Source organism: Doryrhamphus excisus, chromosome 12 (genome assembly GCF_030265055.1).
Source record: "Doryrhamphus excisus isolate RoL2022-K1 chromosome 12, RoL_Dexc_1.0, whole genome shotgun sequence".
In the NCBI taxonomy this organism is placed as follows: domain Eukaryota; kingdom Metazoa; phylum Chordata; class Actinopteri; order Syngnathiformes; family Syngnathidae; genus Doryrhamphus; species Doryrhamphus excisus.
Window position 1 is genome coordinate 15,044,283 of NC_080477.1, and position 17,133 is coordinate 15,061,415.

Here is a 17,133-nt window from a genome sequence, read left to right on the forward strand (position 1 = left end):
GGAAGAAGTGGCAGGTGAATGTGGGTGTGCACGGTTTTATTAAATCACACATCTATTTGTTGTACCAGTGGGTGAAATGTTCAGGTTGCAGGGAGGATGTGGTGTTTAATGAATATTTCTGGATCTTGAAATATCGACCTGTGCATGATTCTTGTGTTTGTCACTTCCTCAGTGTTTGCTGTATGGAAGTTTTTTTTTTCAGTTTACAAAAAAACAAATAAGAAATAAAGATATTCACAATGTTGCAGTCATTCATCAAGATGAGTGGGGTGAAGTCAAATTACTGCTGCTGATACACAGCTGGGGCCAAAGAGGAGCAGCATCAGATGTGCTGTTAAGTCCGCTCGTCTTTGCTATGGCAGAATTTCCTACCAGTAGGTCTGAGGGCAGTCGGATGTCTGCAGTAGCCTGATATATCTGTGCTGTTCTTTGGGAACCCTGGCAAAGCAATCAAGCTACTATTGTTTGCATTCACGTAAGCACAAATGATGTGTTTGTGTCAGTCTTGGTAAGAGGCGGGCTTTAAGTCCGACATGCTTTCACACACAAACCGATTAAATAAGAGAACTCAAACAGAGCTCAGATCACATTTGCCTGAGATATATGGAATTAATGTAAAATAATGTTATTTGAATAAGTTCATTATGTTGGTAAAGAATAATTCAGATGAAATTTGGTTTGACATTATCGGAAAGCTGCATATTTTTTTGTTTTGTTTTAAATTTTGCCCATCATCCACAAGCCTTTTCTGTGCATTCTAACAAGAGAAAACAAGTTAATATGAGCTAGCTAACAATGGACGTCAATGGGACCTAACTATTTCGACTACAAAACTGTCTAAAAAAACCTGTAACAACATTTTATTGTTTTATATACATGTTGTAGTCATGCCTGAAAAAGTACATTGATAATAACAGTATCTTGTCGTATTGTGATTATTTAAAACATTACCGGAACTTATTTCCTAGGTGCATTGATTTCACATGTCAGACTTCTGTTAACAACAGCAGCATATAAACATCGACGACACTTACTCTGTCCGCTCTCATTGATATGTCTGTGTCTTCCAGCACAAGACCTGTGCTCCAGGACTCAGGTAAAAAAAATCCTGACAGCAAACGAACATCTCGTTGAGTCTTTCTAGCAAAATTGCAAGCTAGATAGCCACTCCTCTGTTTGTTACGCATGTCTGTGATTCACGATGAGACTAGCGGTTAGCAGGCGTTGTGGTCCTCCGCCAGATAAATATATATCTTCATGTTAGCTGTTACAATAATAATATTGCTGTAGCTTTGTTAATATACAAGTCAGTTATTATTTTTATTTTTTTTTGGTTAGGGCTTTAATGTCAAAATAGATAGCAAATTGAGATACATTTAACTGCTTTCTTTGACTTTATTTTTCACTCCAAATTATTTGAGTGTTAGCTGATCATACTGAAAATAAAAACAATGGACAGGCGGGAGCGCAAAGTGATACCATGGCACAGAAAATAACAGTGTGGGGTCTGACTTTCTGGAATACCCAAACCCTTCACTTAACTGTCCCCAGCAACTAGCGGGAACTACTTCCCTCAGCACCAAAATCCGACCAGAACTTAGCTCAGGACACAAAGTGGGGAGTGAGTCACTGTTGACGGACTTCACTCCTTATGGGGGAGTTATACAACTGTCAAAAAATCTGAACTATCCCTTTAAGTGTTGCACAAATGTCACAAAAAGCCAAAGAGAAAGAAAGGCACACTCTGAAATCAGGTTTGAATGCGTGGTGGGCTGAGGTCTTGAAAGTCTTTCTGTTGTATTGTATTGCGGTATCTGTTGACATCTCACACAGTTCCAGGAATGTGTGACTTTAAATTTGAACAACCTCAAGGGCATTCAATTCTAGAGGTCCCACTGTGCAAGTCATCCAAATTATCAAAAGCTGTCCCAATGCATGCGCCCACAGGCATTTTTTTTTGTATCCTGAAATGAAAAAGTATAAACCTGAGGCTGGAAAAAGACCACAAGAAGAAAAATATCAAGCAAATAAATCCTAAACTGTATTTACATATAGATATGGACATGGCCTTCATTTCTGTTGTAGGTTTAAATGTACCCCGTGACATGAGGATAAGCGCCATAGAAAATGGATGGATGAGTTTAAATGGAAGCTTTGAAATGACCGAGGCTTCTCTTTTTTGACATCTTGAAACACCTGTAAGTGTAAAATAACAAGAGTTAATAACCAGAATGGAAGGGATGCTTTCAATGAGAAAATAAAGTGGTGTCAAGGAAAAGAGCATCTGCAGGAAAGGATGTAGAAAATTGCTGCAAGGGGCAAAGCGCAGGTGAGCTGCTGGTAGTACTCATTGTACCGTTGTCGCCACCGAGCTGTACTTCACTCACTGGAGGCTGCTGGCACAGCTGTCAACTGACCTTGTGTAAGGTCAGCACACATCAATGATTGGGGCAAGCGCTCAGCATAATTACTGTTTCAATATGAAATAACAACTGGTGTAGGGCTGCACGGCTAGGAGACCCGAGTTCAATTCCACCCTTGGCCATCTCTGTGTGGAGTTTGCATGTTCTCCCCATGCATGCGTGGGTTTTCTCCAGGTTTTCCGGTTTCCTCCCACATTCCAAAAACATGCTAGGTTAATTAGCGACTCCAAATTGTCCATAGGTATGAATGTGAGTGTGAATGGTTGTTTGTCTATATGTGCCCTGTGATTGGCTGGCGACCAGTCCAGGGTGTACCCCGCCTCTCATCTGGGATAGGCTCCAGCACCCTACGCGACCCTCATGAGGATAAGCTGTAGAAAATGAATGAATGAATGAACTGGTATAGGTCACTGGTGTGTGTGTGTGTGAAAGACAGGAAGAAAAGCTCTGACTTGCTTGGCATGTCCTTAATGGTTTGCATGTAATACTGTAAATCTATGTATGCTGAATATAAGCCGATCCATCGTTTTCAGCTGAGACGCGATTCACCTTTACATGTCATGGTTGTCATTTGTCGTTAATGTCAGCCTATGAACTACTGTGAAAACATCTAACTATGACCATGGATTTTTCCTCACGTCTTTCAATGTGAGGAGCACAGGGTCCATTTATAGCTTGTACACTGATTAAGCCGTCTATATACTATTAGTAGAACATCCGAGTGAGTGACGTGTAACTGCAATGAGGCATGCAACAACAGCACAGTACATTCACAATCAAGATCCCAATTTTCACTTTGTGGCTCAGTAAAGACAGCAGTCTTTTTATTCCTCTCTGGCAAACCAATAGATAGGCATTCTTCTCACACAGCCACATAATAAAGCTGCTGGATATAACACTTTAACAAAAAAAAAAAAAAATAACACCACTGTTTTCCAAAAAAAAAACTGCACCACTAAGCTCAAACACTGTGTGCTTTCCCAGCTCGTCCCTCCTACACACAAACTCTGTGATGAATAAGCTCCCCACAGTGAGCCAACTCTGGACGTTGCTCTAACGACCCTCCCTGCACTGCAACAAATCACCAAATACTAATGCTGCCAGTTCAGCAATGCCTTATAACTTGTTGGGCGTTATGGCCTCAATGTGTTAATGATGAAAACATTGGCACATTTTTGTAGTTTGTTTATCCTATATGGAAGAGAAGTGGTCACATCTAAAGTGTAATCATTCCAAAGTGTAATAATTTTATTAATTTATACGAGTACACAATCAGCTAAATATTTCTTGCCATTTACAAATATTAATGAACTGTTATTTTAAATTTTCTAAATTTTCATGAATCAAATTATCTTATTCCTCATCGCAAGTTCTTAATGCAATTTTATCAAAACATCCTTGCTAGCAGCCCATTAGCTTACTACTACATAGTAACAGGAACCTGAACTCAGCTCCGTCATCCGTCTATGATGTCATCAGCAGTTGATGCTATAGTTCCATGTTAACTAACACAGTTGATCATGTACAATTAGACTAATTCCAAATGTGTAAATGGCAAATTAAAGGGAAAAATAAACATTTTAGGTCATTTTTGAAGACAAATTTGTTGAAAATACACAATGTGGAAGCGAGAGCAACACAGACAACAACTTCATGTTTTGTCATGACTTATGTATAGAATTCAGTAGCCTTCCTCACCTTTTATCAAAATGCTGGCACTTGTAACATTATTTTTATAAAATAACACATTCTGTGTTATTTTGCAGCAATGATCAAAAATCAAGTAAAGACTGAATTTAGAATGAATTTACCTCATGGTAAGACAAGAATGTGGTGTCTGTGTTCAATGACGGTATCCATTTCAGTTTGTATGTGTTTGTATTTTAAAGTGTTTTCTGCATTTCAAACTATAAAACATGTTTTGTTTTCACATTTTTGGAGGGAGTTTCTGAAACTGATTCATTGAGTTTACATTATTTCCGGGTTTACATTAAAATTAATTCAGTTACAGTACATTTTGGTTAATGACACGAGCCAAGGTTCCATGGTAGAGTGAGTTTTAGGATTTTTTTTTGTTTGTTTTTGATTGTTAAATAAAATAGATTTACATTTTTATTTTGACTTAGTGTGCCATGACTTAATCCAGATTGCAAAATTTTGTGTTAGCTCTATCATCAGTGGTTTTTAACCTTGAAAAAATCAGCACGATGTGTGTCCTATAGTAAATATTTGCTTTAAATATGCATTCATATTTAAGCTGATCATAAATTGTGTGTCATTTCCCAACTGAGATACTGCATGCATGAAAATCAACATACAAAATCAAGCTTTGTTCAGAAGGAGATTGTGTGCAACACAGAATGTGAGAGATGACACCTTCTATAAGGTTAGAGTGACAGCATCAACACTGAAAAAGATCAGACTAAAAAGAAAAAAATAAATAAATTTTTCTAACCTCATTTTTAGGTTCCCAGGCAATGGTTGTCCATCATATACTGACACGATATCAAAGTCTTCCTCTAGTGCCAGCGTGACGAAGGTGAGCTGGATCCTGTTTCGCTCCCCTGTTATTATCAGCCATGTACAGTTGGCGTAGTTGGGATAGCCATGGGGGAAACCGGGTGATTCTATCGTCCCGTTCAGGCCTTGGATTACGCCACCGCAGGATTCAGCTGAAAGAAAAACATAAACACATCAGGATGTTTTAATTTCAGATGTTTAGTCTTTACATTCTTTAATAGGAATATAATATATCATTTTCATAAATGCGTATTCTGTCCTTTATGCACTTAACACATCGGCAGGCCATGTCACAGCACGACGTAACATACAGTTAATTACAGTTGAATAACAGAACATGAGTGCCTGATGTATTTTGTAACCTTTAAGTTTGACACATGATAAGATCTCATAGTCTTGTGCCAGATGATAACATGCTGTATGGTACGTACTGCAAGATTTCATTCAATTTTAATGTATGTCAGTCAAGCATGGAGACGAGGCACGCCTTTAATAAAAACGAGTGCTAGGAATAGTGATTTTATTCAATTAATCACCGATTGATTGATTGAAACAAAAGTGAGTGCACTACTCAGTTGCAACCAGCTGAGGCGCTATTGTGATATATGCAAATAGGCAGTTTACTCAGACAGTGTTCTATTAACTACAGCGCACTGCTTATAGTTTACTTTACTGTTTGGACACAATCCTACTAACATGTTGCTGTTCCACTTAAAGTCTACATGTGTTAGTAGCTTACTAACTCCCCAAATAAATCAAACAAGAAGATGGCGTTTCAATCACTTGTGGACTCGGAATGCTAATTCGTAAAACAACACAAACAGCAAAGCAACATGCTTCCTTTATTAATTGTGTCTAATCCGTGCCAACAACCCAAAACAAACATAAGCAAAAATAGACTCACAACAAAATCTGCTACAATTGTGAGAGATCATTATCTCTGCCGACCAAGGAGCTGCCAATCACTCGTTGTTTGCTACTGTACAATGCACGAATAACAAAACCTGATGAGACTTGAAATCAGAATGGAATCAGATTTAAAATAGTTTAAATTTGTGTATGCCCAATCAGCTGGGATAGGCTCCAAATCCTCCGCAACCCCAAACAGGATAAGCGGTGGTATTTATACACAGTAGGACAGGACGGAATGTTGAGTGTTTTGAACCTCTACATTATATGTGTGTCATTCAAGATACAAATATATATTAGAATGCAGCCTCCATGCTATGTAATATGATGGGCAAGGTCGTTCCATAAAGTGCAGAGAGGAAGGAAAGGCAATTAATTAGTAAGAAAATACTGTACATTAGCAAGCTGACAAAAGCTTTGCGTGTGTGTGTGTGTGTGTGTGTGTGTGAAAGACAGACCTGCTGCTAAACAGCAAAGCCGGAAGAAAGCCTACAAAAGCTAATTGACAACAATTGAATTATGCAATGTCACAGGAAAGACAGTGTGCCGCTTTGGGTTTGAACACTTGCCTGCTAAGGGATAAATATCAGTAAATGAGCCGTACCAACACATGCAAATGTCAAAACAACAAATAACAACAGGATAATTAAGGACCAATGTGCCTCCAGCATTAACAAAGTACCAACATTTCTGCCTTGCCCATCTCCATCTTTCATTTCCCACTACTCTCTTTGTACAACTTTGTACAGCACTGCAAAATACAACACGTACAGTACATTAGTTTGAGTGTGTCAGCTGTAATTGTTTGGGAAATGTCAAAGGGCTATTGATTCATTTGCCTTTTATTTTGAAGAAAACAAGCTCTCTCAAATAGAAGTGACTAATGTTTCTTCAAGAACAAGAGCCACTCGACCAAACGCTTACAAGATTTCCGGTAGTCTTTCCTTCCACATGCAGCAGATGTTGGTGCTTGTCTGAAGCAACACAACCCTCACATAGATATAGACTAGCCCAAGTGGATAAGTTGGCAGCAGGACTAACAACAACACACATGCACAAAGCGTATATAGTCTCACACACAAATAAACATCAAACCATCTGGTGTGTCCAGATTCATTTCAGATTGTTCTCCACTGTCTTTCCAACCCAATTCACCTCTCCCTCTCAGCGCTTTTTATGTGTGTCTTTCATTGCATCTCCAGTTGTCTCCCTCTTCTGCGCACTGCTGTCTTCTGCTGCCACATTCCCAGCTTTGAGCAGATGGGATGAGTAGGATTTAGCAGATATTTGCATCACATCACATAACATATTGGAGCGACATACTCCAGCAATATACTGAAGCGTCTTGGTGAGTTCACCCCAACTGGATTCTCGTGCTTCTGAATACCAGATTGTCTAGTGGCTGAAAACCATATGGTCGGTTCAAATAAGAGCAATGAGCAAGACACTGAGTCCCAAGTTGGCTTGTTGGCACACCAAAAAGGACCCACCCAACCAGTCCATTTTCTTGATAGAATGGAATATCTGAGGTCAAACGCAATCCATTTTTGGGATCCATCCATCAATCTACTTCCGCTTATTTGAGGTCTGATTACAAAGGCAGCAGCCTAAATCACTTCCCTCCCCTGTTACTTCATCCAGCTCCTCCCGGCTGATCCTAAAGCATTCCCAGGTGACTTGAGAGACATTGTCTCTCCAACCTGTCCTGGGTTTTCCCAGAGGCCTCCGACTGCTGGCAAAACGAGAGTCGAATAAAGTCTGAACCCTCTTGAGAAGACGTTATCGTGAGTCTAACTACATCGAGCCAGAACTTCTCCACCTTGCACACCGGCTCAGGCTCCTTCCCCAACATAAAGATTGGATCCCCAAGGTTCCCGCCTTCACCCGCTACCCCACTCACTCTGCACCCGAACCTCTTGGGACCCATGTTACCTCTTCGGGATATACCTGGCCAGGCCCCATGGGTGCAGGCCCAGCCACCGGGCAAAATGAGGAATTATGACATCAGTCATTGACAGTGTAATGACTATAAGGGCAGCAGTAATGTTATAAGGGTATAATGACTGTTGGAAAAATTGCTTGTGGTACTGAAAAGCGGTGCTTTTGAGAAAAATACAGTCAACAAGGAAAAAATAAGAATAACAGAGGCAGATACAAATATTAGTGTACTTGCTAATCCCTACTAGTTTATGTGTATGGCCATGCAGGCATGTGTGTGTTCACAAGACAGATGTCACTGACAGCCAGAAAAGCCACTCCCACTTTTCTGGCCCAAACTTTACTGTCACACGTGTGGAAATGGTTAAATAGAGTTAACCACCATAAAATGTAAAACTAACACTACTGTACATACAGTAATACCTCAACTTTGACAACCAGAGACATTGTCCATGAAAGCGGTCCAAATTTTGTTGTAACACAGCCAAAACCACAAAAAATAGTACAAAATGTTCTTGCAAATAATAATAAATCATGCAAAGAATGAGCTATATTTCCACCAACACCACTGTCACGCTGTGCCTTGCACATCCAAAACACATCCTGTATATATCTGTTATCTGTTTTGTCACAATTTAAAGCAGTCAGCCATACTATTGATGTAAAATGTATAGGAAAAACATGCCCTGCCATTGGCTGGCGACCATTCCGGGGTGTACCCCACCTCCTGGCCAAAGTTAGTTGCAATAGGCTTCAGTATACCCCAACGACCCTAATTAGGATTCAACGGCATAGAAAGGGATGGACAATAGAAAAACCTTGTTTCTCACCAAAATGTCAAAGAATCATTTGTGTTGTTATCTTTTGCTAAAATGTTTTGTTGCTTCTTCTTCTTTTTGCACCTTTACACAATAAAGAATAACAATAACATAATAAAAACAATAGAAAAAAAGAATTAACATGTATAGATTTGAAGGGTCTCCTGTGTTCCGAGGCATGTCAATAGCACATTAAGATGGCAGTGACATGAATGGACATGCATGTTGCCAGTCATGGAAACAGCAATTAGATGTAATTTATGAATGCACACAACCATCCACTATGTCAGTCTTAAAAGCCCCACATTGGTTCATGTTGCTTTGATTTATATCTCATGGGCTTGTATTTTTTCTGTCATTTGTATTCTCTTGAATATGCGGTCTTTTATGTCGTACATACAGTAATTCTGTATACTGCTGCTTTTAGTGGAGAGTGAAAACATTCTACCTCATTAAATAAGGGGTTCAGAGCAAAGATCTACATGTTTGTGAGATGCTCTCTTTGAGCAGAGAGGTGGAGCACTGGAGTAGAACCAGACCACAAGGTCCCCGGCTCATAAATCAAATGCCGTCCCCCTCGTTCCACGGCACACTGGGCCACAAATCAAATGCATCTTTCTAAGTTACGCCGTGTAGAACTATTGACTGCAGCAATTCACTGGCACCATGAAAAAGCAGGAGGAGATTGTGATTTCTGTTTGTCTCTCTTTTTTTTTTTTTTGGTTCCTTTACCACAACCATCTCTTCCCATGGTGCACCCCCCCCGCACACACACACACCCTCGCCCACCTTCTTGTCTTTATCTCAGAAACATTGCCACAGTGCCGCTTTGTCTCTCTGCAAATCTCAATCTTCACTATCTCCACATCCCTCATCTATATGCACCCTGCTTGTCATGTCGGCAGGATTACCAGCAACCATGCATCTCTTCCTCCTCTCTTCCTCCTCCTCCACTTCACACATACAGTACATCTTCTACCTTAGTCTTGTACTCATTATCTCATGCCCTAGCACTCTTTTTACCGCTGTCATCTCAACATTAGCACTGCTACATATTCCCTATAATATCATTACTTCTCAACCTTGTGTCCGATTATTATTATTATTATTATTATTATTATGGCAATGTCATATTGTTTCCGTCTCCTGGTGAGTATTTCTGTCCTGTTGTATCCCCTCTTATCTTGCTGGAGTGTTAGCTTGTTTTCATTCCACCCACTCACTTCCTATTTTTAATCCCACAAAGACCAAATACCACAACCCATCTGTCTTCCTTTCTCCCCATTGCCATTTCTTGTGATCCCTTCCAGCCCGATGTCAAACAAGTGAGAGCAAATACGGCTGTACTTCGATTGAAGCATTGGAGGTAATGTTGAATTGGGTGGGTGGGGTGGGGGGAGCGGATAAAAGCACCCCTGTGTCAGGTTAAAAAAAATTATATTTCACACTTTTCACCCGTTAAAACTTCTCAAAATGATACCTCATCCCTTGTACTAAAACAAAGCCAATTTGTTTGATGCAAAATGAATATGCTTCATGATAAGTGACACCATTAGTCAAATCACCATGACAACCAAGAGAAGAGACTTGTATCACTTCCTGTGTGACACTCACACACACACGCGCGCACACACAGAAAAAATCAGGACAATGTCCAGAATACTAATGTCCAAAGATGATCAGCAAAAAGGAAGAGGAGATAAAATAGATAGGTGAAATGGATGATGTCTGCGTATAAAACACATGATCAAAGAAGCAATTAAGAGTGAAGTCGGAATGTGTGCGGGAGAGAATTGCATGTGATTGCGTGATACCCGCATTTGCATCACAGCGCGTCTGTCTGGGCAACAGAAAACACAAGGCTTCATTTTTCTTCATTCTTACTTTGTGAGGGAAAGACACCACCCTGTAATCAATCCCCCACCAACCTGCATTTCAATGCTTGATGTTTTGAATGACGAATGAGGATGGCTCCGAGTGCTCGATAACAAAAAAAAAAAAGTACAGACAATGCAAATGCAAAACAACTTGAAGAAAAACAATGATTTGAAAGTGCAGGTGGCGTCACCGTCATATCACTGCTGCTTCCAATCGTAAGAGTGGAGAAAAAAATATAATGTGTCACAAAAGGCTTTTACTCAACAAAAAACAAAAACACTGAAACCACTATTATTGTCTCTACAGGCTTGATTGTTCAAGGTCTGAAACTCTATAACTCCATTATTTGTATGTGCTTCACCGGCCTCAACACAAGCCAGCGAGCTTGTTTGTTTGGTGCTTTGGGAGCTGCAGTCATCGCAATGATGGGAGAACACTGTGGGCGGTCTCATGGCGTGATGCAGAAGTGGAGTGCGGGACCTATACACGAGGTGTGCAGGCTCGCCGTTTAAGAGGTCACGCAGTAACAATAACCTACACGACTGCGCCAAAATGGAAGTGTGATACATGTGGTTATTTGTCAACACCTACACGGTGGGAAACCTGAGCAAACACATTTAAAGTTCCCAGTGAGGGAGCTCAGTAAGACATCAGATGAAAGGTTGCCATAGGCCTGGAAAATGATGACAAATATCCATCTGTAGGCTTTTTCTTTGCTGAAAAATATGTGATGCACGGTGGACTAGCGGCTAGCATGTTGGCCATGCAGTCAGATTGGGGAAAACCTGGGTTTGAATCTGTGTTTGGGCATCTCTGTGTGGAGTTTGCATGTTTCCCAGGGTTTTATCTGGGTATTCCAGTGTTAGGTTAATTGCAGACTCTAAATCATCCATAGGTATGAATGTGAGTGTGAATGGTTGTTTGTCTATATGTGCCCTGTGATTGGTCGACCAGTCCAAACAAGAAAAAAACATAGTGTAATATAAAAATAAATACAGAGTGCTGGCTAGTTAATAACTTGAAATCAGCATAACTAATAGTTGTCCCTGAAGCAGCAGTTTTATCGTAAGAGGACAATTTGACTGCCTTGACAATTGAGATGCCTTTGTGAGGCAAGTGCTGATCTTTCTAAAACCAGCACATTGTCACTGTCCTATGACAACCTTGGAAGTCAACGTCATGTTTGTTTGTTTTTTAAAGTGTTTGTCAGTATTCCCCATGTTCTGTCAACACGGCATCGCTAAACGACTTATAAAAACATACCTGGCACTCTGAGGGGCGCCACTATCTGACTTCTGACACCTTTTGCCACCAGAAGTGTCAATCAAACACATACTTTCACCAGTGAGCAGACAAAAGATATTCACAACACATTTCCAAGACACAATAGTCCTTTTAATAAACCTAGTGGGGAAACGATGGATAATTGAACCTCGCATTTTGATCTGATTGATATTGTATTTATGGATGAAGTACAATGAAGGGAAAAAATGGCAGAATTACATTACAATTACTGAACGGTGGACGAGTGGTTAGCGCAGGCCACACAGCTCGAAGATCTGGGTTCGATTCCCCCTTGAGCATCTCTGTGTGGAGTTTACATGTGCATGTGTACCCGTGCATGCGTAGGTTTTCTCCGGGTACTCCGGTTTCCTCCCACATTCCAAAAACATGTTAGGTTAATTGGTGACTCCAAATTGTCCATAGGTATGAATGTGAGTGTGAATGGTTGTTTGTCTATATGTGCCCTGTGATTGGCTGGCGACCAGTCCAGGGTGTACCCCGCTAACATTTGAACTGAATGTAATAATATTATTCTCTAAAATGAAGTCCCAACAAGGTAGTAAGTATTGGGAGTTTTGACATTTGGCACCAAACAAGTTAGACCTTCCCTTCCCCGTTTGCTTTTTAAACAGTCACAGTATTCATCCACTCACACAATAGTTAATGGGATATGTTGTCATGAAAGGAAAATAACTGTTCATTCACACACACTGATGACGCGGCACCGAGAGCAAAGGGGGTGCAGAATCTTTCTCAAGGATACTTCAATGAACACTCTACCACACAATCCACTATGAGTCACTCACATGAATTGTTTAGCTCAGTTTTGTTTGTTTTTTTTACAGCGACCCTCTGATTTCATCAGCTTTGTGGTAGGTTCATTCATTCATTCATTTTCTACCGCTTTTTCCTCACGAGGGTCGCGCGGGTGCTGGAGCCTATCCCAGCTGTCTTTGGGCGAGAGGCGGGGTACACACTGGACTGGTCGCCAGCCAATCACAGGGCCTGTGGTAGGTTGTTGGGGGCAAAAATCAAACCTACACCAAGTGTAGTGACAGATAAAGTCATACTATTTATTAAGCTGCTAAAAAGCTGCACACGATACCAAAGTACAATTCTTAGTTAGGCCCGCCATGCTGTTGGTACGTGAAAAAAAAAATACTATACTCTGTAGGCTAACAGCCTTATCTTGAAAGCTGTGGACTAAGGCGATAACTCTCAGGGGGCAATTCACTACAGCAGATCCCTTCCTGTGACCCGAGCACTGTTAGCATAGGACATGACTTACATTACCACAAGTGACTGAGGAAGTTTTCTCTCCTTCAGAGTCTGAGTCTCCTGCAGTTGATCCTGTCAAAACCTCTCGGCTTTAGGTTTTCTCGACAGCGGGGTTTTGAGTCAATGAAGGGGAAACACACACATACACAAAGCCATCAAAGTGGAAAAGATGTGCCAATGAAAGTCACTGATGCCTCAATGGCTTGGCAGTGGATTGGCTAAAAGGAAAAAAAACAGCAGTTTGCTCAATTTTTAACTTCCCCTTGGGGTGAGCTAAAAGGAAAAAAAGCATATGAGTTGCATTCTTAAAAAGTCAACCTGTAAATTTGATAGAGAGCGAAGAGTTGACGAAAACACACACACACACCACACACACATCATTCCATAGAAATTTACTGCAGCGTGTTAGGATCTTCTTGGGTCAAGGCTGAGTAAACATGAAATCCGTGAAGTCAGCAATGTGCACGTGTGTTAGTTGTATCCATCCTCACTTTATACAGTAATGTGTGTTTATGAGTGTGTGTCTGCTTGCCGACTGTGGAGTGCAATAGATTCTTGTGTACAATCTGCACTGCCTCTGGTCAGTATTGCCTCACTCACTCATTTTTCTGACGCACACACACACACACACACACACAATCACTCAAAAGCCAAAAGTCGCACAGTTTAATCATTTTTCTGCTTCATGTCGTTTTCGCTGTCTCTAATCTTCTCCTCAATAAACTTATTTCTCCCTGACAGTTAAATCAATTGCTTGTTTCATCTAACAATAATGTTTTTTTTATTGCGACGCAATGTTTACTTTCTTCTTTTTCTCTGAATAGAACATCGACCAAAAAAATAAAAACCGTGCTATTCTTTTTTATTGTCCTTTTAAAGTGCCATATTGTTTTTTATTGCTTTAAAGGTGCTTTCATTTAGTTTTTTTTTTTTGCTTTTGCTAAAATATCTTCGCAATGGTGATTGATCTGATCGTGCATGCTTTGTTTACTTGCATCAACATGGGACAAAAATAAGTCTCCAAATACTGTGCATGATGTCAGTCTCTCTCATGTTTGTATTTGTCTCCCCCCTTATTAGTTTTGGTAAAACAGGAGATGGTAAACGTTTCAAAGGGTCTATTTCAAGGGAATATGAAAATAGAGAATAACAATGTTGAAATAGAAATGTATTTAATATTGTGGGTACTAAAACTGAATATACATCAGGAAAAACAATATAAAAAGGATGTGCATCCAATTAAAATGTATCATAGAGGCAACAATGATTCTGCCGCTGATGCACAATACTATCATCGCCTCCATATCAGTATTTTTACTTTTACACATTTTTCCATGCTGTTGAATGAGAGTGCATATCTTTAAATTAATCTGAGTATTTTGTACTGAATTTCGTTGTATTGTGCAGGTAAATGATAAATGAATGCATCGTGCTTTACCAGTAAGGATGATCTGAACAGGGTTTATGCTGCCAATTCTTATCATCCAGGACTGATTACTGGGTTAATGATACATTTTTCAATTCATTTATATGGCATGCTATTGGCCAGGGATGCCATATAAAGAGGAAAATCCAGGTGACACACAGGTGATCAACTTGTACATTAAAGCCCATGGGCTTATGCCGATACTGATAGGTGCCGATCGATCAGATCACCAAACTCACCACATTTACCTACTGACAATACGTAGAATCAGGACCAACTGAGGGTTCAGTATGTTGCCCAAGGACACTTCTACATGGTCATGTGGTTGGGCTGTAGGTTTATATCTGCCCAGCTGATTAGTTTTTGGTGGCAACTGTTCACTCGTAATAAGGTCAACTCGTAACAAACCATTGCATCATAATACGGACCTTAATGAAAGGTTTTAAGAGCTGAAATAATGTAGGACAACATGATAAGCAAAGTAACTGCATCGTAACGTCGGAATCATATTTTGATTACCAAAAAACACACACTTGGTAATAAATGAGATACTTAAATGATACTTGGGAGTTTACGCTACAAGTCCATGTGATGTCATTGGCACCCCCACTCGACACTGAAACATATGTCCCAGGTTTGCACACGGTGTACTTATCCTGACTGGGAGGGTTTAGTAATTTTTTTACACTTGTGCTCGGGGATTCACACTAACGCTGCTCAAATGGCTGTCTCCCCCCTTTGTGAGTGTAAGGACAGACAGATAGCCCGAAAGTTTATTGATCCCGAAGGAAATTCTAAGACAGCCGCCCACACACCAGCCTCTCAGGGATTACGTCACATGCAGCAGACTGCACTAATTCCAGTCAATTTTATCTCCCAATGAAAAACAATGAAATCCATGGCATTTTCATCACTTTCTAAAGAAAAAAAAACAGGACATTTTGTCACCCCATTAAACACAGACATGATATATGAATATGGTACGACCCCATGAGTCTGTTTGATTGTCTGTCTAGAACTCATAGGCTCACAAATCTGCACAAAAAACCTTGACCTCCACCATGTCAGTTTTTGACATGATCGTTTTCGGTAAGTCCAAACAACCAGAAAAAAAATTCCAGCGCTCAAAGTCACATTAATGTCAAACAGGAAGAAAAGTGGCCATTTTTTCTTCATGCTGAGTTCCTCAGGTCACAAGTAACAAGGTCAAAAATCAGTTTGCAAGCCTTGAAGCCTGTAATGGCATGTAGTTTGGAACGGAAAAAGGCCAGTGAGAGACTGAAATAATTACCCTGTAAATTATTTAGCGTCCTTTCTCCAGTGAATTAATTGGGTTCTGTCAAATCAGGTATTTACCTAATTAGTTACACCTGCAATGGTGCGGTTTTGTTTTTTGTTTTAGCCAGACTTCCACTGGAGGCGAGGCTGACTCAGCAGAACAGGAAAGAACATCCCTGTGTCACTGTCTCTCTGCGGAGGTCTACTTCCTGTTTTACTTAAACTGTGTGGAGCTTCATTGGTCTCTATGGATTTTCTGGGGGAAGGGAAATGGAGAGACAAAAGATGTGCAAGAGAGACTGAGATGCTCTGCTGCGTGATTTGGTTAAGAACTGTGTGTGTGTGTGTGTGTGTGTGTGTGTGTGTGTGTGTGTCCCTGTGAAAACACAACACACACACACACACAAACTCAAACACTGTCTGCGAGTGCACAAATGTGAACACGAACAAATGTGAGACAGGACACAGGGACATATACACACATCCACCACATCTATGCCCACGGTATGGTCATGGTTTAGTTGATTTCGAACCTGCTTAACAATGAAGTACATCACAGTACGATGCAACAAGAAGAAACAGAGCATATTTAATTCAACCCATTTCGTCATGTCTCAGCAGTTACCGATAGTCTGTCCACTTCCTGTGTTTAACATGTACCAGGGACTAAAAAGTGTAGAAAAGTACCATACCCTGAGGCTGGATTTACTTTCTTGTGATGGTGTGTGTGGATACTACAGAATATGAATATAATTAGCATGCACTAAGATGCAGATGGGAAGAAAAAAAAGATCAAAAGTGAGATATTTCTAGAAATTAAAAGTGACACAAAAAGACAACAAAGAGGTAAGGATGGCATTAGACTGCATAGAGCAAAAGAGAGGGAGAGCGCGAGAGAGAGAGATAAAGAGAATGTAATAAAACGAGAAGAGGGGGTAGGTGCAGCTCTCTGCATTTTATATATTGGCCCTTGGGGCTCTGATCCTCTATATGCTGCAGTGTGATTTGCTAGTCATCTGTGGGGACGTTGATGTTTTACATGAGCTTGCAGGTTGCGCTGGCAAGGTGTCACACACATATGTACACACACACACACACACACAAGTTAATTTGCAAGGAGGTGGACAAAGAGGAGGCTGGGATAACCAGTAAGCAGGGAAACAAATAAGAGCAATGAAAGCATCCATTGTTTTTGTCACACATGAGACGGACAAAGTCAACAGCAGGAGGTCAGACAAAGTGACAAACAAAATAATCAATGGGTCAAATAAAAACACTGTGTATATACATTTCTGAGTATCCATTAACATTCTAATATGTAACAAGGCATGGGGTCAATAAAAGAATACATAAAGGTCATAGAAGTGTGAAATGCTTCATT

General features: G+C 40.3%; 1 protein-coding gene across 9 annotated transcripts in view; it reads right to left on the reverse strand.

Moving 5' to 3' along the window:
• The window catches only part of LOC131139316 (CUB and sushi domain-containing protein 1-like), a 361,438-nt gene that overhangs the window by 256,584 nt on the left and 87,721 nt on the right, over nucleotides 1–17,133 (reverse strand). For 7 of the 9 annotated variants that reach the window (XM_058088813.1, XM_058088812.1, XM_058088816.1 and 4 more), the window contains one exon: nucleotides 4,879–5,095. In XM_058088813.1, coding sequence (XP_057944796.1) covers nucleotides 4,879–5,095 — 217 coding nt within the window. Of the gene's footprint in view, nucleotides 1–4,878; nucleotides 5,096–13,058; nucleotides 13,766–17,133 lie in introns of those variants that run through there. The other 2 variants (XM_058088819.1, XM_058088815.1) reach the window with 2 other exon arrangements.